This window comes from Biomphalaria glabrata, chromosome 16 (assembly GCF_947242115.1).
Source record: "Biomphalaria glabrata chromosome 16, xgBioGlab47.1, whole genome shotgun sequence".
Lineage (NCBI taxonomy): Eukaryota > Metazoa > Mollusca > Gastropoda > Planorbidae > Biomphalaria > Biomphalaria glabrata.
In genome coordinates this window covers 15,830,853-15,853,278 of record NC_074726.1, presented here as the reverse complement: position 1 = coordinate 15,853,278, position 22,426 = coordinate 15,830,853, and the positions used below count along the sequence as shown (strand labels likewise).

The following is a 22,426-nucleotide window of genomic DNA, read 5'->3' as shown; positions in this document are numbered from 1 at the left end:
TGTCGACAAGAGAACGGACAAACCGTTGACTCCTTCCTACTTAAGCTTAAAAGTATGGCCAAAGACTGTGACTTCAAAGCTGTCACCGCTGAAGAACAGAGATATCTTCGTAAGAGACGCCTTCATTACTGGACTGGCTTCAAACAGCATAAGGCTGCGACTCTTAGAGAAATCTACTCTAACTCTACAGTGCGCCTATGAAGAGGCAAGACAACTCGAATATGCCCATAACCATGCCATGGCGTATAACATCCACTCTGAAACTCCCTGTGGAGCTAGCGCCGACGAGGAGAGCCTTTCTCCAATGACAAAAGTAGAACACGAGGTGAGTGCGGCGACTAGTAAAAGATGTTTCTTTTGTGGAAACAGCCCACATCAACGCTTTAGATGTCCGGCCCGTGACGCTACATGCAACTTGTGCGGTAAGAGGGGCCATTTCCAGAAAGTCTGTAAATCGACCAGACAGACACTCAAATCTACAACCTCAGCCATAGTGAAAGCAGATGATGACACGTCTCGGACTACAACCGTTGGATCTTCCTGGGCATCGACACCAGCGTCCGGTCTTACTAAATCTACTATTTCAATACTCGTCAATGGAGTACCATTGAAGGCTCTCGTAGATACGGGGAGCAGTGAAAGCTATATATCTTCTTCAATTGCTAAAAGGTACAAATGGAAATTAGAAACGTCCAGAAACAGAATCTACATGGCCTCTACACATCTTTCTCGCACTACTCACGGCCATATTTTCGCTAAAATAAAGTACAAAGATGAACAATATGAAAGTGTTAAGCTCTCACTACTAGATGGACTAGTATCTGATGTAATCTTAGGGCTAGATTTCATCAGCCAGCACGAAAAACTGATGATCCCATTTGAAGGAAAACGAAGCACTCTCCAGGTCTGTACGCTGAAAGCTGCACGAGTTGAAGCCCCTCGCCTCTTCGCTAATCTTGCTCCTAACTGCCATCCCATAGCCACTAAATCTAGAAAATATTCTATGCCTGACTCCAAATTCATTCAAACTGAAATCAAGAGACTTCTATCTGACAAAATTATTGAGCCTTCCACGTCCCCGTGGCGAGCCCAGATAATTGTAACAACGAATGAAAGGCACAAAAAGAGAATGGTTATCGACTATAGCCAAACCATCAATCGATTCACTTACCTCGACGCGTATCCCGTGCCAAAAGTGGATGAACTGGTGCAGGAAATATCTAAATACTCAATGTACAGTACATTTGACCTCAAAAGCGCTTACCACCAGATACCTATCAGGGATGATGAAAAGCAGTACACGGCGTTCGAGGCTGGCGGAAAGCTTTATCAGTTTTGCCGCATTCCTTTTGGAGTGACAAACGGAGTCGCCGCATTTCAAAGGACGATCAACACAATAATTGAGGAGGCAGGGCTACAGGACACGTTCGCTTACGTGGATAACGTTACCATCTGCGGACTTGACTCCATTAGCCACGACCAGAATCTACAGAGATTTCTCAATGCCGCTAAAAAGTACGGTATCACCTTCAACAATGATAAAAGTGCTATTGCGACTAATAAAGTATGCCTCCTAGGCTACGAAATCTCACAAGGGCAATTAAGACCAGACCCCGAAAGATTTCAAGCATTGAGAAACCTACCTCCACCACAAGACATGAAATCACAAAAGCGGGTGATTGGACTACTGTCCTATTATTCTCAATGGATCCCAAATTTCTCCAACAAGATCCATTTATTGGTGAACAACAAAGCCTTTCCTCCCCCTGAACAAGTACAACAAGCTTTTAAACAGCTAAAACACGAACTTGAAAACGCTGCTGTGTCGACGATAGACTACAATCGACCACTAACAGTCGAAACAGATGCCTCTGACATCGCGATTGCCGCCACTGTTAATCAAGACGGCCGTCCTGTCGCCTTCTTTTCAAGAACACTCACTAATAGTGAACGCAGACACTCAGCAGTCGAAAAGGAAGCATACGCTATCGTAGAAGCCCTGAGAAAATGGCAACATTACCTTATCAGTAGACCCTTCACATTGGTTACAGATCAACGCTCAGTGTCTTTTATGTTTGACCAGCAGAACAAGGGCAAGATCAAAAACGAAAAGATTCAAAGATGGCGACTGGAGCTTAGTTGTTTCCAATATGACGTCGTATATCGACCCGGGAAACAAAACGCTGCGGCGGATACCTTTTCAAGGAACCACTTTGCGTCAGAAATGACTGGAGAAGACCTCAAACTGTTACACAACAACCTCTGTCACCCAGGGGTCACGAGACTCCTCCATTTCGTTCGGACTAAGAACTTACCTTTTTCCTGCGAGGACGTCCGCAAAGTGGTAAACCAATGTAAAACTTGCGCTGAACTGAAGCCTAGATTCTTCAAACAGTTTTCAGGCACCCTCATCAAAGCTACCCAACCATTTCAGAGAGTAAGCATTGATTTTAAGGGGCCACTCCCATCTGCTACTCACAATAAATACTTATTAACAATGGTGGATGAGTACTCACGCTTCCCATTTGCCTACCCATGTCCCGATATGTCCTCATCCACTGTCATAAAGTGTTTAAATCAGCTGTTCTCCTTTGTTGGGATGCCAGAGTACGTCCATTCTGACAGAGGTACGTCCTTTATGTCGAGGGAGGTGCAATCCTTTCTGCACGAGAGGGGAATAGCTACAAGTAGAACAACCGCCTTTAATCCTTCATGCAACGGACAAATTGAACGACTAAACAAAACTCTATGGAACGCTGTTACTTTAGCACTGAAAGACCTCGATCTCCCGATCTCGAGATGGGAGCTTGTCTTGAACCAGGCCCTATACTCGATTAGATCATTACTATCTACGGCAACAAACGAAACTCCACATGAGAGAGTTTTCCGGTTCAACCGGAAATCCTCCTTCGGGATATCTATCCCCACTTGGCTATCTAGCCCAGGCAGAGTGTTGCTGAGAAGAGAGAACCAATCTTCAAAGTATGATCCTCTCACGGAGGAAGTCGAATTGCTGATGTGCAACCCCCAATATGCTGTCGTACGGTTGCCCAGCGGTAAAGAGGAGACGGTCTCTCTAAGACGCTTGGCTCCCACCCCATCCCCATCCACAACAACAAGTGAACCTTCGTTCTTCCCTCAGGGTGAGGATAATGAATATCCTCCAGAAACTCAAAATACGGAAGTACCAGTCAACACCCCTACGGTGATACAAGAAAGGAAAGAACCCCTGGTAGGCTCTGAGGACCTCCGAGCGCTTCCTCTTGAAAATACCCCACTTGACGCTCAGGAACTCACTAGTGACTCCCAAACTGTATAACAGGATAGTCAACCCCGTTACAACTTGAGAGAGAGAAGAACCAGACCGAACTATAGAGTCTAGAGTTGTTCCTTTATTGCACTACCTATGTTCTACATAAACTGGCATTGTTTATCTTCGTCCCGAGACATGACGTTAAACTGCGCTCCTCTTTCCTTAGCACTTTTGGAGCTCAAAAGTGCCCTACTTCTTTTCTATCATTGTGTCTGCCTCCTCTTTTCCTAAGTCTGCCTTCATTGATCATCACACTGTCTCCCTAACTTTAAATTCTCACTACGTCCTAGACCAGTCCGTTTGCCGTGGACTGCGACGGGTAAGGGGGGATAAAGAGATCCTGGTGTTTGAGTGTGGCTATCTGAGGATAAACCACAACAACACAATACTTTGGCTCCAAGTTCCCCTAGACCTGAGACCCAGATGGCCCGCTCTGGGTCAACCGGCTGGTCATGCCGAGCTACCAGCATAGGTCGTCGACCTATGCTGGAGGGCGGTGGCTGGAGGGTCAATCAGGGAGCTGCTGTATCGGACACATGTCCGAGTAGCAGCTGACTGAGTATAGCACCTGTGTAGCCCTGGCGGGCTCATTCTGGACATCCGAATGGCCCGTCCCCTTGTTGGACTCGATGGCGGGTTGGGAGCACAGGTGCCGAATTAACCAAAATATATATGGACAAAAAAACACACACAAAACTACTTGCCCCAGACCTATGTCTGGGCAAGAAACGACGAATTGACGATAAAAAAGAGGAGGTCCCAAAAAGCTGTGCCACCTGGCCATCATTTCTGGTGGTTAGATGCACAGAGGAGGGAAAAAGCCTGACCAAGTTGAGCCCTTTTATTATCTATAAGGGACTCAAGTCAGTAGTGGGAGAGCCCAAGAGTGTGTCTAAGCTACACAAAACAATGGAACTCCTTGTAGAAGTAGACAGCAAGACACACTCTGATGGGCTTTTAAGATGCAGAAGACTCTGAACTCCAAGTGGAAGTCATGCCACACAAGAGTCTGAACACCAGCAGAGGTGTAATCAGCTCTAGGGACCTACTGGAATGTTCCGAGAAGGAAATAGTGGAGGGCATTGAAGGAGTCACCCATGCCCGGCGCATTACCAGGCGCAGGGAGGGTGAGGAGGTCAAAACCGCCACTATTATCCTCACATTCGGAACTAGGACACCGCCAGAGTATGTGAAGGCAGGATACCTACGAGTTCCAGTGAGGCCCTACATACCTAACCCCATGAGGTGCTTCAAGTGCCAGGGTTATGGACACGGCGCGGCAGTCTGTAAGAGGAACACTGTGTGTGCCAGATGTGCTGGAGAGGGTCATGAGGACAAGGGCTGCACAGCCCAGTTCAAATGCCCAAACTGTCAAGCTGGCCACTCAGCCTACTCCAAGGACTGCCCTGTGTGGAAACAGGAGGTTGCCGTGCAGGAGTACAAGGCAAGAAACGGATGTACCTTTAGCCAGGCGAAATCGGCTGTACTGGCCCTACCCAAGGGCCAATTCGGCTTGACAAAGACCTACGCCCAGGCTGTTGCTAAGAAAGGAAGATCCATAGCCACACAGACGGACACATTGACCCCACCACCCCCTCCTCCTCCCCCAACTCAGAAGAAAACACCGCCAAAGAACACACCTCTGAAGAAACAAGAAAGCCCTGTTGTCATGCTAAAGAACAGGTTCTCTGTGCTCGCTGATGAGAGCATGGAGACTGAGCAGCATGTCAAAACCAATACTCCAGGAGAACCCGGAGACATCATGTCTGACACAGGTTCTCCTCAGAGAACCCAGCCAGACACCCCAACCTCTACTGAGTTAGAGGTTGACCAACTCCCTAAGGGGAGAAATCAAAGCGGAGAGGATGCCCGAGGTGAGAGAGGAGGAAATAACCTCCGCTCTAACCAGAGGGATCTCCCCTCTCCAGAGAGAAAGACTTCCCCCAAAAGGGGGTTGTCCTCCTCTCCATCCAAACCCAAGAATAAAAATACCAAGGTCACTGGAATAAAGGGAAACCCCTCCGGGGGCCTCCCAAGGCCAAATAGCTCCAAGTAGGTCATCTAGAATAAGCCATGGATTCCAGAATTGTACAGTGGAATTGTAGAGGCCTCAAGGCCAATTACGAGGAAATGCAGCTACTGATGGACTCTGAGACTCCTGTAGCTGTCTGCTTACAGGAAACATTTATAAAAGATTGCATCAGCTTCCGAAGCTACCGTGCTTACACCAAGAATGTTGAGGATGCAGAGAGAGCATCAGGTGGAGTCTGTATCCTTGTGAAGGATAGCATCCCCCATGAGAGGGTAGAACTACAGACCACACTACAGGCCGTAGCAGCTAGGATAACCCTTCACAAGGTTATCACTTGCTGCAGCCTGTATCTACCACCAGGCGCTCCATTAAACCGAACAGACATGGAGGACCTATTGAAACAACTCCCCCGGCCTTATTTAATCCTTGGGGATTTCAATGCCCATAACACCATGTGGGGATCCAACAATACCGACACAAGAGGTCGTATGCTGGAGGATACCTTCATTGGGACGACCTCAGCGGTGGAAACTGAATAAGGCCGATTGGGAACAATTCCAAAAAAGATGCTCTGAGGATATCACAGAAAATATCCTCCATGAACAGAACCCAGCTGATACCTTTGCTAGCAAGCTACTAAGTATAGCCAGGAAAGTTGTACCCCTAACCTCTGCAAATCCAAAACGGCCTAGCAAACCATGGTTTGATACAGCTTGCAAAAGTGCTATTGGTGATAGGAAAAAACGACTGGCTGCATTTATAAAGAATCCTTCCCAGGAAAACCTAAAGCTATTCAGGATAGCTAGAGCAAAGGCTAGACAAACCATACGGTCAGCCAAAAGGAATTCCTGGAGAAGTTTTGTCGGCAGTCTGGATGCCAAAACTTCTGCTAGAGCGGTTTGGAAGGCAGTAAGGCGAATCAAAGGGAAAGAATCAAATGCAATAGGGCATTTGAAAAACCAAGGACGAACTGTCACGTCCCCCAGAGAAATAGCTGACTGCCTTGCATCCTCAATAGCAGAAAAATCATCCACTGCACACTACACGCCAGAGTTCCAAAAAGTCAAAACCAGGGAGGAAAGACACCCCATTGATTTCAGGTCAGAGAACAATGAAGACTACAACAAACCGTTCTCGCTTGAGGAACTGAGGGAATCGCTGGACAAGTCACATGACACAGCGCCTGGAGAAGATGAAATCCATTACCAGTTCCTCAAGCACCTTCCCGAACCCTCATTGGCAGTCCTACTAGGGGTCTATAACTGTGTGTGGCAAACAGGCGCTTTCCCAAACAGCTGGAGGAAAGCCACAGTTATACCGATACCTAAACCGGGAAGAGACGGCTCTGACCCAGCTAACTATCGACCAATAGCACTAACAAGCTGCATCTGCAAAACCATGGAAAGAATGATTAACAGTAGGCTGGTCTGGTACCTGGAAAGGAATAAAGTGATCTCAAACTACCAGTGCGGATTCCGGCAGGGGCGGACAACAACTGACCACCTGGTAAGGCTGGAAGCTTATATTAGAAATGCATTACTCAGAAGAGAACATCTAGTAGCTGTATTCTTCGATATAGAAAAGGCCTATGACACAACCTGGAAACATGGCATTCTACGTGACCTGGCGCTTATGGGGCTTAAGGGACACCTCCCCCGTTTTGTGGAGGAATTCCTGAAAGATCGAAAATTTCAGGTCCGAGTGGGCAACTCCGCTTCTGACACTCATGACCAGGAAATGGGTGTACCCCAGGGCAGCATTCTGTCAGTCACCCTGTTCAACATTAAAATAAATAGCATCATAAATGCGCTGTCCCCTGGCATAGAGTGCTCTTTGTATGTTGATGACTTTGTCATTCTTACTTATGGGAAAAACATGAACACCTTAGAAAGGAAATTACAGTTATGTTTAAACAAAATTCAGGGTTGGGCAAACTATAATGGTTTCAAATTCTCTGACTCCAAAACAGTTAGTATGCATTTTTGTAATCTAAGGGGGCTCCACCCAGACCCTGAACTATTTATACTCAAAAAGAAGATCCCTGTCGTGAAAACTACAAAATTTTTAGGCCTCACCTTAGATTCCAAATTTAATTTTCTCCCCCACATTAAGGAACTTAAGAAGAAATGCCAAAAGTCATTAAACATACTAAGAGTACTCAGCCATACGGACTGGGGAGCTGACAGAGATACCTTGCTGCTGCTCTATCGGAGTCTAATTCGATCCAAGCTAGACTACGGATCCATAATATATGGAGCAGCAAGGAAGTCGTACCTAAAAATACTGGAACCAATACAAAATGCTGCCCTGCGTCTCTGTCTCGGCGCGTTTCGTACATCACCTATCCCAAGTCTCCATGTGGAGGCTGGAGAACTCCCCATGGATATAAGAATGAAAAAGCTTGCAATGCAGTATATAGTCAAGCTAAAATCCAACCCCACAAACCCTGCTTTTGACTCCATATTTAACCCCACAGAGGTAGAATTATACAATCGAAGGCCTAACGTCATACAGCCGTTGGGCCTTCGAATGAGAGAACCCATCCAAAATTTAACCCCACCCATTGACCAAATCTCTAAAATAGAAACCCCTCAGAATCCTCCTTGGCTAATGAATAAACCTAAATTAAATTTATCCCTCCTTAATTTCAAAAAAGAAAATACAGACCCAAGCATACTACAAGTCCACTTTAGGGAACTGCAGGAGAGCTACGGAGATTGTGGCACCATCTACACAGACGGATCCAAAATGGAGGGAAAGGTCGCGTGTGCCTGCTCCTTTCGGAACAAAACAATCTCCCGTAGATTCCCCGATGGCTGCTCCATCTTTACGGCCGAATGGCACGCAATATTGCTTGCACTTATGGCCGTAAAAGCATCAGAAAGGAGTAAATTTATAATCTGCTCCGACTCCAAATCTGCATTGCAAGCTTTGGGGCGGATGAAGACTGACATCCCATTGGTACATAAGAGCCTGAAGCTGTTGGACCTAATAACAGCCGACCGTAGGGATGTCACCTTCATCTGGGTCCCCTCCCATGTTGGCATTGAGGGAAACGAAGCCGCAGACAGAGAAGCAAAGAGAGCCCTAAATCATGCGGTGTCAGGAACCCAAATTCCCTACTCGGACCTGAGACAAAGTATTGCCTCTGCCACCTATCGAGAGTGGCAGAACCGATGGGAGGCTGAGACTCACAGTAAACTCAGGCAGATTGTGGCGGATGTCAGGTGGCGGCCCACATCTAAGGGTCTGACAAGGCGTGGTAGCACAACCATGTCCAGACTTAGGATTGGCCACACCTACATCACGCACTCTTTTGTACTGAAGAGAGAGGAGCCCCCACTTTGCGAGTACTGTGACTCTCGCCTCACCGTGGAACATATCCTCGTTGATTGCCCCAGATACCAGGATGTCAGGGCGAAACATTTTAGAGCCACTAATCTGAAAACACTTTAATAATGTCGACCCTGGGAAGGTACTGGGCTTTATTCGGGAAGTGGGGCTATCTACGAAGATCTGATTTCTGAATTTGTGAACATACACTATTTACATTAGATTTTTACCAAATATTTAAATTTTTACTACCTTTACTATTTTAACTGTGAATAGACCTTAATTTTAATTATATGACTGTATAGAATCTGGCCTTGTTGTTTAGAGAGAGAGTAGTCCTTAAGGGACTGCAGGCACGACATGGCCTAAATTGTGCCGATGTGCCTCAAATCAACAAATCAAATCAAATCAATCATTGTTTATCTCTTGCTACTGATACTAGAGTTTACTTTTCACTTACTTACGTACATGTCTACTTACTACACTATTTGTTAATATTTAAAACAGAAACTAGTAATTGTTTATAAGTCATACAACAGATACTGGTTTTTAGGTTTCTTTGCATCACCATTCACTATTGTTTACAAGAGAAATTAATATTTCGACACTATTTATTGATCTATTGTATTACAGGCACTGGCATTCTCTTTTATTTATGCTATTGGCCTACTATATTACTATACTTGCTATTTTAATTCTAGGCGGGGTGAATGTGGTGAAATAGTTGCTATTTGTTTATGTTTGTGTAACGTCGTGAGAATGTGTTCACAACATTGATTTAGTGTGCTACAGTCCAAGTCTCTTTCGTCAATTCATGTGTCGTTCTAGTTTAATAAAGCCTTGTTTTAGGTTACTCTTCAGTGTTCCTTTATTTCTTATTACAACCATTGAACTAGTGTACATTTGTAGACACAAGAATGTACTTTTGATTTACAGGCAGATAATATATATACCGGTGTGTGTATGTGTGTATATATATATACACACACACAAACTATTTTCTTTGACAAAATGTGAATGACTTGCACATTATTTACCCTGCTTAGATTCACTTTGAACTTAATGTCTACTAGTCAAAGTAGCAACTTTCTGGTTTTGTCATCTAAGACTGAGATCATTTCTTGTGCAATTAACTTCTCACGCAATGAGGAGGAGGTTAGCATCATCAAAATGATTTTAATTGGCCTGAGCTACCATGCCTTCAAGTCCGAAATGGAATTATTAGTATTGGAAAATCTCATAGTTATTATTTCCCCATTTTATAAAACACTGTTTCAGTTTAAAATGACTATTCCCAATACTTTTGTTTTCCATAATGGACATCTGGCTCTATTAGTAAGGAGTCACTTTTTGGATCTAGGCCTACATGTCCAGTTTTCTTTACTCAATTTGATTGGTCCTCGCACTTTTTGTTGGATCGCAAGCCATTCACATGGTCGCAAATGAAAGCTAATTATAGACTAGGGTCAGATAGGGTTAAGATCGCTCTATCATTGCTCACCCCTTTCTTCTATCACGTACAATAAATGATAGCTGTGTTGTTACAGTAAGGTAATTAAGTCATGAACTTTCTAGACCGCCCAAAAAACTGCCTTCAGATCGTACATTTGCTTGCGACATCTGATTTGATCAAATACAGACGTAACTTTCAGAACAGATGATCATAGTCCTACGCGTGTCCTTAGGTCCATCTAGTCATGCTTGTTGCTCTCTGACTTGAATTCTGCCAAGTCATTGGTTTTTCTACTTGTTAGTTTATAGACCTATCAACTCTATGCATTCAAAACAAGCACAATAACAATTTTTAAAAATTAAAAAAAGTTAAGCTTATCAATGGAAAAGAACCGCAAAATCTCCTTTATGTCTCAATGCTGCAGGAATAAGCTCCCTTCTCTATATAAAACAAAATTAATTCATATTTTGTCATCAACTATGAAGAGTGCTATTAGAGCATGGAATGGGTTGCCTGAGCTAGCCAGGAAAACCAGTGACTTTGCAGAATTTAAGTCATTGGTTAATATGCATGACTAAAGGCATGACGCGTAGGACGTAATCATCTTCTTTTTTGAAGTAACGTCTGTATTATATAAGATAAGAATAATTATGCAAAATTTCAGCTTGAAGCGAGAATGGGAAGTAGAAGAAAAAACATGTACAAAACGTAAAAGGGGGAATACCTTCATATATCCAGGCACAAAATAATTAATTCCCAATAATTAATTAACTGTTTTTTTTTAATTGATTCAAATAATTGTGTACAGTTTTACTTTGATCCGAGAATGGAAAATGTGGGAAAAACATGTGTTTAAAGTGGTACCAGGCAAAAAGTGAGTTGATGTAAGCTTTGTAAAACAAAAAAAACATACTTCACACACTTAGATTAGAATCTCACAATTTCAGTTACTAGTACATAAGGAAATAAAGATACTAACAGGGAATGAAGCATCTAATTCCCAAGTCAGTGTTGATCAAGGCATTGAATTCAATGATATCACTTGGTGATATGCACTGTTGTGTAGAAACAAAGTTGGATTTGGCATGTCTTCTCCTCTCGATTGAATCAGTAAGGCTAGCTGACTTGATGGCCATGCAAAAATACACTTTTTACGACTTCTTATTCTCCCCCCCCCCCTTTTTGTTTTTCCTTTTTTCATTTCTCCCTCTCAGCTCCCATGTATGAGTCTCATGTCTAGAAACGAAAAAAAAAAAAGAAGACACTATTGTGTTAGCTTTTGACAGATGGGTTTAGATTATGTGTGTGTGTGGTTTGTCAGTTGAAAGAATTCTTTGAGAAATCCTCAACACCTTAAATCATTCAGTAGTTTCTGAAGGGCAGATGGTGGTAGATGTAGCCTTACCTGTTGACAGCCCCAGGTAGAGTTTCACTTCCACCAGTAGGTCAGCTTCATGTTTACACATAAGTTGCCCCTCCCTGCTATGAAGCTGTTAGAGATATAGCCAGTTCTCTTTGATACCTACAGACCTTCCTCCCCACACCCTTCCCAACTACTAGCACCTGACTTGACCCAGCAGCTTCTCTTGGGGAGACATTGGTTTGTGTGTCCATCACATAGCATGCACTGAAATGTGATCTTTTAGGAAAGAGACTTTTCTTATAGAAGTTTCTGAAATCTGCATCATAATGCTGTCTTAGGATACTTTGCAAAGAGTATGTGGATTTGGTCTGTTAGATTTTTTTGAAATTCCATCTTTGCTTTGTTCAAAAGTTCTTCTAGCTAATATTAAACAAGTCTGAACAAGGGAGATAATTGTGCCCCCCCCCCTTTCCAAAGTAACTACCACATCAGTCAGTATTTATTTGCTTTAATTTGTTGATTGTGTTTTGTTTACTAACTGTGCTAACAGGTTCTTAAATAAATAGCATGTTATCTGCAAATTCTGTTGTGAAGTGTTGTTGTGTACTGATTAGGTCATTAGGGTCTTGTTTGTTTTGACATTATTAGTGTTTTAACTTTTTAGATTTTAAAATTTGATTATTGTTTTACATTCATTATGTTTAAAAACTTGAATCTAGAGTGTATGCTTTTACCTTGGAATTATGTTTTTTGATCAAGATGACATATCTTCTGATTTTATCTGTGTAGATTTTCAGTTTAGTGAAAAACAGAGAAATAACTGTGTGACACAGCCAGGGTTGTTTTTGATAGGTCTGTCAATCACTAAATTACTATTAGCCCAAGTAGTTGTTATCTGGCTGATTATGGCAAGGCAGTAGTTTATACTAGTTTAATTATTTCAGAGTTTGAACACAACATTACATTTAAGTCAAAGGGATGTGGTCAGTTACTTAGTGCAAAGGTTGTAGATGTATTAAACCTTGAAGGTATATGACATTGCATGTACTGTTTTTTGCTTCTTTCAGGCTCCAGCCCACCCCCTACAGTGGCCAAGAAGCCCAGAAGTCGGGGCTTCATCTCTTCAATACTGTGCTGCTTCCGCAAGAGAAACACCAGCAACAATAACAACAACAATGCTCCCATCAGCTGTCAGCCGCCGGTCCTGGAGGACAACTGCAACTCAAGGGTAAGTTTTAATGACAGACCTGCCACATAGAGAGACTTCATATTCTTCCAACTTCATTGACACTAAATGTGTTTTCCCTTCCACAAGTTTCAGTAACTACAACAGTAATTAAATAAGTGTACTCTGACATTCTTTACTGTGCATCTGTAATGAAAAGTCAAAATTAAATTTGCCAACTCCTGTCAATCAGTTTGTTATGTCAATAGCTTGTAAACATAGTATTGAGCTTGAAGGAAGTCTAGAGTAACTCTAAGGAGTAAACATCTTTCAGTCTTCATTGAGTTACTTTTAGAAGCACAAGTTTTATCTTTACTTCATATATAAGCCTACATTAATTCTCTAGTTTCTGAACACACAATATTTGATAAAGACAAAAAAAAGACTGTGTATTGCTTCCTCTTCTTTCTTTTCAATCTTTTCTCTCTCTCTCTCTGTCACTCTTTCCTAGTTGATCTAGGATCAACTAAAAAAATTGAGCACACAACATTGAAAGTTCAGTACTTTAAGTGCAGAGAGATATGGTTTACATTTGTTTGCAATGAGGCCTAAAGAGAGCTATCTTTTCATGGTAAGGTGTGTGAGACTGTTGACAGGTGATGAAACTACTTTCTCTCCATCCAATTAAACACTCTGCTTATCAATAGTATCAACTTCTCTTTTAATCTAAAATGTTGAATAGACTTCTGATTTCAATGAATTGATGACTTCACTGCAAGTTGCTCACTAAAGAAAATGTCTAAACTTAGCTTAGGATTATAGGTTGATTTTTCTCTATTTCATCCACATGATTAGAGTTCAATTGGTTCAAAATTATCTCCCCTGTGTAAACCTATTCTTGTTGCTTGTTCAATAACTCTAGGGAAAAGATATGTAATTAAATTTCAATATCATTAGCCACTTGTATAATCACATGAGTCACTCTGGCAGATATAAAGCTGTCATCCCAAAATATATTAGTAAATATAGTTTAAAACAATTGTTGTATAGATCTTTAACAATGTTTAGAACAGATACAATGACAAAACTGGTTACTTTTGAATAGATCAGTCAGTGTCCATTTCAATGTTTTCTACTGCTGTGAATTGAAGTTTTGTTTCCAACTATTAGAGGCTACAGTTTTTTTCAAAGGACTTCACTGGAATCTGATGTGAACCTCAGTATTTTGATACCATTACTCTATAGGCTCTGATCACATTCACTTCTAAACTTTTTATTTATGATTATTAACCTAACAGTATCTTTTATATTTCCAGACATCGGACAAATACCTCTTGCCTACAGTCAGGCATCAGGACATGAACAAGAAATGTATTGTCATAGACTTGGATGAGACTCTTGTACATAGTTCTTTTAAGGTAAGTCTCTAGCTACCACACATGATGTACACACTTAAGAAATGTTGGGAAATGAAATCTCACAAGGCTGTCACTTCACTGAGAAGCACAAACCTATATTAGAAATATAATAGATTAAGAAGAAACACATGTAAAAATTCTTAGCTTTGACACCCTTTCTCCTTTTATACAGATTCTGAAAAAACACAGCTACAAAACTGATGATAAAACTATTTTTCAAGCATAATAGAATAATAATTACAGATTATTTACTTAATATCTGGTGTTTATCTAAAATAATGTGATTATTTTTCTATTTTCTTTACTAGCCAATAAATAATGCAGATTTCATAGTCCCTGTAGAGATTGACGGAACTGTCCATCAGGTAATCATTTTACTTATTGAAAATATACAATTCTAAATTTAAGCTTTTCTTATATTGTATTTTAAAATTTAACAGTTAATGTTAGGTTTCAAATGAAATAATTATATTTTTTCAGTTTAATTTCTGTTACCAATATGATGTTTACAGTTTTGGTGGAAAAACTATTGCTATGAAATGCTTTGATAATCTTTTTCAAACTGTATTCTTACCCCAGGTGTATGTGTTGAAACGACCTCATGTTGATGAATTCTTACAAAAGATGGGAGAACTTTTCGAATGTGTGCTTTTTACAGCCAGTCTGGCAAAGGTGGGTTAATTTAATGTGGCATATATAGTTAGGATGGAATGTTGCACTAGAATTATGTGATGATAGATTCTTTATTTCCACAAAATGTAACACCACACTGTAATGAATAAATATAATTGACAAATGGAAATTCAAACTCACTAATTAAATAAATTCAACAACTATAGTTATATTTATGAATGTTAACACACTTAAATTGTAAGAGATATATTAAGTCCAAACTAGTAATTTGAAGTGAACTAACATACAAAACAGACTAGACCATCTTTGTTTTCCTTACATTTCTTGGCCTGGTGTTTCCCTGATCTTTTTTGATTATTGTTTGATGTCCCTTTATGACTTAAACACACCAGTAAATGTCATACTAATGGAACAATGTTGAGTGGGAACAAAATGTCAGCCCTTAGGGTGTTACCAGCAACTTCCATCTTGTCATACACATTTTGAGTAGAGTATGCTTGTGACAATTAAATTTAGAATTAGCTGAAAAAGTTTATTGAATTATACACTCATATGCACTTAATTTAATTGATAATTTAAAAACTATAAAGACAAATTTTGTAAAAAGTCTTTTTTTTTATTATTTATTAGTATGCAGATCCAGTGGCAGACTTGCTAGACAGATGGAATGTTTTTCGATGTCGCCTTTTCAGGGAATCATGTGTCTTTCATAGGGGTAACTACGTCAAAGTAAGTCTATCTTTATGTGTCTTTCATAGGGTTCAATTTATCTTGGTATGTTTTTTTAAGTCCAGTAATTAATCAAAGTAAGGTGCTTTTGTCTTGACAAGCTACTTATGGACAAAAAAAACTTTTTATTGACTCTTCTTTTACTTGGTGACCACACTTTCAAAAAATGTCTGTAATTTCCCATACAGGTATTATTTTCCAATTACAATGGTTACATCTGGTGGCACCACTGGGGGGGGGGGGGGGGTATGGTCCTCACCAAAAGACACCCATTAGGATGAGAGTAGAGCTTTGGCTATATTCTAAAAAAAAAATAGAAAATGGAAAAGTGATTTTGAGTGCTGGGACAAGTCCCAAAAAGCCAGTGGAGTCTGTAAGCACATGAGATAAAAGAGTAGTGCAGTAATGTTCCTACTTCTAAGTTAGTTCAATCTGTAAATCTCATTAATACTTACTTTTTTATGTTTGATATTGGGTTTCTTGAAAGATGCTCTAGTTTTTTTTCTACTACATCTGAATATACTTTTGATATAAAGTTTATCATATGCCCATGATGGAACACAAACATTTTTGGTGGAAGCGTTCAAGAAGTCTTAGTTGCTTTCTGTATAATACCCATGTCTCAGATCCATATAGAAGGGTTGAGGCTTGGTAGACACTGATTTTTATAGGCTTGCGGACACTATTTCATGAATTCATATTGCAAACAATGGATGGCTGTCTGGTCATGTGGTATGAACATGGAACATGTTCCAATGGTCCCTGACCAAATCCTACAAAACCCCACACACATGGCTTTGCTAGAGACAACAAACTTAAATTCCAAATCTAATAAACACAAAAAAAAACAATTTTTTCTTAAACTAAAAAGTATGTTAAAAACACAAACACACAAACAAAACATACATATGTATCAATCTTTTTGAAGACATTTTCAAATGAACATGTATAATGTGTCTAAAACATTTTGTCCATAACTTCCCCTTTCTAAATGGCTGTACCCTAACATCCTGCTTCAACTGTTTGAGATGTTGCAAAGCAAAGACTTTATTCCAAAAAAAAAAATTAAGGACCAATGCTTTCATGATAAAAATGCAATGTAAAACAACTTGATGTAAGCAGTTGTTTTTCTAGACAGGAGGGGATTTGAAGAGACTTTCTATAAAAAAAAAATGTCATTTAGAACCATTAGAACAAAAATATTTGTTCAGATTGAAATCGTTTCCTGATGCTCATTTTCATCAATACAAAAAAATGTCCAAAATCATTTGAGAAAATATCAGCTCTCATGCTTCCCTAACAAATCATTCAACTGCACGAGGATCAGTCGCCTGGTACTTAAGTTTGTCATATCTCCACTATATGACCTTGTCATAGCTACATGGCACAACATTGTTGATCTACACTAAAAAAAACATTTACTGCTTGGAAGATTACTTGACTGTGGTTAATAGTTCTTTTACTCCAGCTGTTGTTACTTGTCTAGAAATAGTTCATTATTAATTACATGACTTTAATTTTCTTTTCTTCAGGACCTTAGCCGGTTGGGTCGAGATTTGAACCAGGTTGTTATAGTAGACAATTCACCAGCATCATACATCTTCCATCCAGATAATGCTGTAAGTGTTAGTAATGCTTAGACCCAATGATAAGTAGTATAGCAAATTATTAGCTCTCACATGTCCATTGATACATTAGCTCTCACATGTCCATTGATACTTTAGCTCTCACATGTCCATTGATACATTAGCTCTCACATATCTAGTGTATATTTCTGTAGTTTTAAGTTTGAATTTTTGATCAAGAAAAGAACAATGCCTGGGGTGCAATTACCATTATAAACAAAAATATAAGAATAAAAAATGGTCTTAAGTCCTGAACAAGTTTCCAATTGATTGCTTTAATAAGCACTGGTGAGACTAAAGTAAACTAGCTTCCAATTAGAAATGCCTTTGAAATTCAACTATTCTGTCTCTTGCAGGTTGCTGTTACATCATGGTTTGATGAAATGAATGATACAGAACTCTTGGATTTGATTCCTTTTTTCGAGCGTCTGGCGCGTGCCGACAATGTTTATCAGACATTAAAGACAATATCAGAATCGCCTTCTTCCACAACACCATCGTCTTAGCCCTTGTTCAAATTGGACACCTGTTGTATTTTGTTTGTTTTCATGCAGAATGAACCTAAGTTTAATGGAACTGCAACCAAAACTTTGCTAGTGAAGTGTGCATTTGTGCAAGCCACTTTAGACAGTCCTCACTGGCATTGGTTTGGACTTGGTGTAAATCATAAGTTTGGCTCAACTTGGAATTGAAAGTATTCATACACTCAGAGACTATAAGAGGCTTGGTAGGATGTGCAACAATGAGTGCCGTGTAACATAAGAGAGTATTTCAATTGAAAACAAAATGGTTGCTATCTATTCATGAGGTGCTGGATGAAAGTGTTTTTAAATTCAGCAAGTTTATATGAGTGTTTCTGCTCATTCAAATCAACCAGACTTCATTTCAAGTTGCAGCACCAGTTGAGGGAAATCTGCAGCCATGTTCATGAAGCTATGCCTTTTTAATGACACAACTTGCTCCTAAAAGCAGCTTACTGAGTCTTCTTGTTTGATTTTGTTCCCAGAACATTGTAGGAACAAGCAGTTCTCCAACATCTACTGTGAGGGGGTATCTTCTTCTTCAGGGAACTGCTCCACTAATACTTGCTGCATCCTAAATGTGCTCTTTTGGTAATGTTTTGTTTTTCCAAGTATTGTTGTTCTGTTGATACACACTATGAGTTCATCTTAGCTCACAGAGATGTTTAATTTAGGCAAGTCATAGTGCTGTGTAGGAATGGATGTGCCATAATTGTTTGTTTTTTTTAATTTGTTATTAATTCAAGGAAATGGACAGCTAGAAATGAATGCAAAATTTATTTTTATTTTTTTTTGAAAAGTTGTAAAGATACAGGTGAATTAAAAATAGTCTTTATAATTTTAATTTTAAACTAAATTTTTCAAAGCCTCTAATCATAGGTGATATTTTTATATTTCTGTGCATAGTATTTTAAGGCTTTTTTGCCCTTTTTTTTTAAGTTAATTTATTTAGAATCCTAAGGAAAACATTTTTATTAAATGTCAGGTCCAAAAAAGATCAGGGCCCAAACTTATGCTGAAGATAGCAAAACAATGTTGCTGAATAAACGAATATTTGTTTAAAATTATGTTTGTGTGACGCCATGATCCTATAATATAGGGTGGCTTACAAATAAGGTCTATTTCAACTTTTGATTTTTTGCTTTACAGAAATAAATCATATTGGAGTTTGTTGAACACATTAATTAATGAATTCGTTATATAACTTATGTAACATGAAATTGAAATGTTTATTGTAGATACAGTATAATGTATTTGCATGTATGTGAAAAAACTGTTCAGTATTTCTTTTCAATCATTGACAAACAAACTCAAGAGTGACGTGTTATATGTGCTTTAATACATTGTCTCATGCCTAACACAAATTGAACTGACATGGCAATGGTAGAGATATTTGTATACATTGCTTCAGGTACATCCTAGCCTACATCTTTGTGGCTGACAAGTCAAAAACAAAGCTTCTTGAAAACATTGCCTCATGTCCTAACTTGTGTAAAGCTAAGATGGCATAGGCAGATATTCTTATCAACTAAATATGCAACACCACTCTAAACAGTGACTGTACATAGATCCCCAGCTAATGTATGTCCCAGACCTGTGTTGTGTAGAATTAAACACTTCCTCTGAACTTTCTGGCTTGTTCACTTTCTTATGTGAATAAGTTTAGGGTGAATGAAATACATTGACATGGCTAGAGGAGGAATTGCCAACCCTTGTGATCCACTTCAGTTGCCAGCACAAAGGATTTCTGTGGCCCATGGTTCAACTTTTTCTCTCATTAGGGTGGCCACAAAGGAATCTTTGGCCCCATGTGACAGCCTTTTTTATAATGTTTTTGAGTAAATGTGCTAGTGACTATTAAATTTGAAAACTACTGCTGTTTTTATCATGGTTATATTGAAATTGGCTGGATAGATGGAAGACTAAAGCGTAATAATTAATAATAAGGTATGTGTGCAATCTTTCTGTTCCTTTTTCTCTTTTCTTGTGGTTTGGTTTGTTGCAATGAATTACCTGGGACAGTTACTATTGTGAATTAATACCTTTGTATGATAATGTTATCTGTATATACTAGTTTGATCAGAATTTGGAAAATGTGAAAGATATGCTTATGATGATGATGCCTGTATTATAATATATATTACAATTTTTTTATGTTAACATATAATAACTCTATAAATAAATAAATATATATATATATATATAAATATATAAATATCTATACATAATTAAATGGCTTATTATGTCCTTTTATAAGAATTTTGGGGGTTTGTGTCAAATGTGCAGAATAAGTTCTTTTTTTGTTTTCTGTTTCATTGAATTCAACAAATGTTTCTGTATGTGGAGAAAACTGGTAGAATGTATTAGCAAACATTTAAAAGAGACTTTTCTTTGTTGATGTGATTTAGTTTCGCCATTGATTATTCTAATTGAAATATTTTTGTGGTTTCCCATGTAAAAAATTATTTTTTTTCCCTATCCTCCTGTTCAGAAAGTTTTCAGATCAAATCAGTTCCACATTAAGTTAAGATTGCCTAAAGATTACAAAGAGGATATTCCCTTCCAATATAAACTATGAAATGTTTTAACATCAATTCTTAGAATAAACTTTGATATTGTTCAGCATTGACCTGAAAGGAACACAGTATTTTTAAGCTTTAGTTGTGACATATCTTGAGTATGTTCCCCTGATGTATTTGTTAACATGTGTGGCTGTGAAGTTTTAACTTTTTAAAAAAAACAAATTTCCCATTGTGCATGATTCAACTATTTGTATAACTTATTGTATCAGAAGAAAAGAATGTTTTTAAAATAAAATTTAACAAATAATACTTTTGTGTTGGATGTAGTATTTTGTGTTAATTTTGTAATACAGAAGACTCAGGTGGATGAGCTAAATTGTGTACTAAAGCACTCAACAAGTTTATATCAACAAAGTCCTCATGGTATTTCTGCTCAATCTAATTCTATCACTTGATGAAACTAGAGATCATGTCACACTTTTTTTTACAAATCACTCACTTTAGACTTCTGGCTGTTGACTAAACATGTAGTTTTGTTGACTTCACAGAGAAGACTAGACTAATGTGTGTAGAGCTTTAATTTGTTCTCAACCAAATGTTTGAGTGCTTCTAAGGTCCTATTGTAATTTCTGTAGGGGTCTCACTTGAAGGTGTTGTGTGACACTTTGTGAAATGATTTTCAATGCCCCACCCTTCCCATGAGCATGGTTGTGATGTTTCAATCACCTTCTGCCTTCTTTAGAAACATTTGTTTCAGTCATGTATCAAAGATTTGTTGATACAACAGAGGACTTGACTGCCAACTAGGAGAGACCTAGTCTCTAGATTTATCTTTAGTCATTCTGTATCTCATCTTCCACATTGTGAGCACAAGTCTTTGTTCATCTTAGAAGAAAGAAGTCAATGACATTTTATATACAATACTATTGCATCCATTTCTGTTGTTTTTTTTTTTTACCCTCGTCTATAATTCTTGTACAACTGAAATGTTTGTTGCACTTCTTGTGACATTTCAAGAGATTGTCCAGTTTCAATGATACAAATTGTATGGAGCCACTAGCCTGTACAATTTTTTTATTTTTTTGTTCTATTTTCTCTTACAAACCTTTCAAAAATAAGAAACCTCTTTGTGTTTGGTTAGTCACAACTTTGATTTGGTTTTCTTGCAGTATTGAATGAGGTTGCAGAGCTACTTAATGGTAACAACTCACTAGATGTTTAGCCTTGTCTAACAAAGTTTCACTTTGATCATTCGTACTGTTAATGTACGATTGAGATGTTCCCCTGTCTCCCATAGAACTAGTAGCCAGAAGACTGAGCAGCTTATTGCTTTAGAGGGTTGTTGTTTTTTATTCCATTCTATCAGCAGTTCTGCTTATTGTATCAATGCTTTACATCTCTGTTGTTATTTCCAACCTCCATTGTTAAGGGGCAATGACTCCTGATGATTTAAAACACTACTTATTGTAGAAGTAGCCTTATTGAAACTAGATCTATAGTTATGAACAGTTTTTTTTTAGTCTTGAGTATCTTCAGCTACTAGTGAGATAAAGTTATGAACAGTTTTTTTTTTTAGTCTTGAGTATCGTCAGCTACTAGTGAGATAAAGTTATGAAGGTTTTTTTTAGTCTTGAGTATCGTCAGCTACTAGTGAGATAAAGTTATGAACAGTTTTTTTTTTAGTCTTGAGTATCGTCAGCTACTAGTGAGATAAAGTTATGAACAGTTTTTTTTTTAGTCTTGAGTATCTTCAACTACTAGTGAGATAAAGTTATGAACAGTTTTTTTTTAGTCTTGAGTATCGTCAGCTACTAGTGAGATAAAGTTATGAAGTTTTTTTTTAGTCTTGAGTATCGTCAGCTACTAGTGAGATAAAGTTATGAACAGTTTTTTTTTTAGTCTTGAGTATCGTCAGCTACTAGTGAGATAAAGTTATGAACAGTTTTTTTTTTAGTCTTGAGTATCGTCAGCTACTAGTGAGATAAAGTTATGAAGTTTTTTTTTAGTCTTGAGTATCGTCAGCTACTAGTGAGATAAAGTTATGAACTTTTTTTTTAGTCTTGAGTATCGTCAGCTACTAGTGAGATAAGGTTATCAAGGTTTTTTTTAGTCTTGAGTATCGTCAGCTACTAGTGAGATAAAGTTATGAAGTTTTTTTTTAGTCTTGAGTATCGTCAGCTACTAGTGAGATAAAGTTATGAACAGTTTTTTTGAGTATTTTCAGAAAATTTTAATAAAAAGATTTATCCTATACATTATTAAATACAAAGTTGATTCCAGTTTATCTTCATTTCTAATGGTCTCCAATGATATCAGTAA

General features: G+C 38.7%; 1 protein-coding gene across 3 annotated transcripts in view; it reads left to right on the top strand.

Annotated features, from left to right (window-relative positions):
* LOC106063411 (carboxy-terminal domain RNA polymerase II polypeptide A small phosphatase 1-like) overlaps positions 1–20,416 on the top strand; it is a 45,305-nt gene extending 24,889 nt beyond the window's left edge. For 2 of the 3 annotated variants that reach the window (XM_013221765.2, XM_013221763.2), the window contains exons 2-8: positions 12,562–12,722; positions 13,976–14,077; positions 14,386–14,442; positions 14,657–14,749; positions 15,341–15,439; positions 16,972–17,058; positions 17,421–20,416. In XM_013221765.2, coding sequence (XP_013077219.1) covers positions 12,562–12,722; positions 13,976–14,077; positions 14,386–14,442; positions 14,657–14,749; positions 15,341–15,439; positions 16,972–17,058; positions 17,421–17,570 — 749 coding nt within the window. In that variant the 3' untranslated portion in view covers positions 17,571–20,416. Of the gene's footprint in view, positions 1–12,222; positions 12,347–12,561; positions 12,723–13,975; positions 14,078–14,385; positions 14,443–14,656; positions 14,750–15,340; positions 15,440–16,971; positions 17,059–17,420 lie in introns of those variants that run through there. The other variant, XM_013221764.2, reaches the window with a different exon arrangement.
* The last annotated feature ends 2,010 nt before the right edge of the window (positions 20,417–22,426 follow it).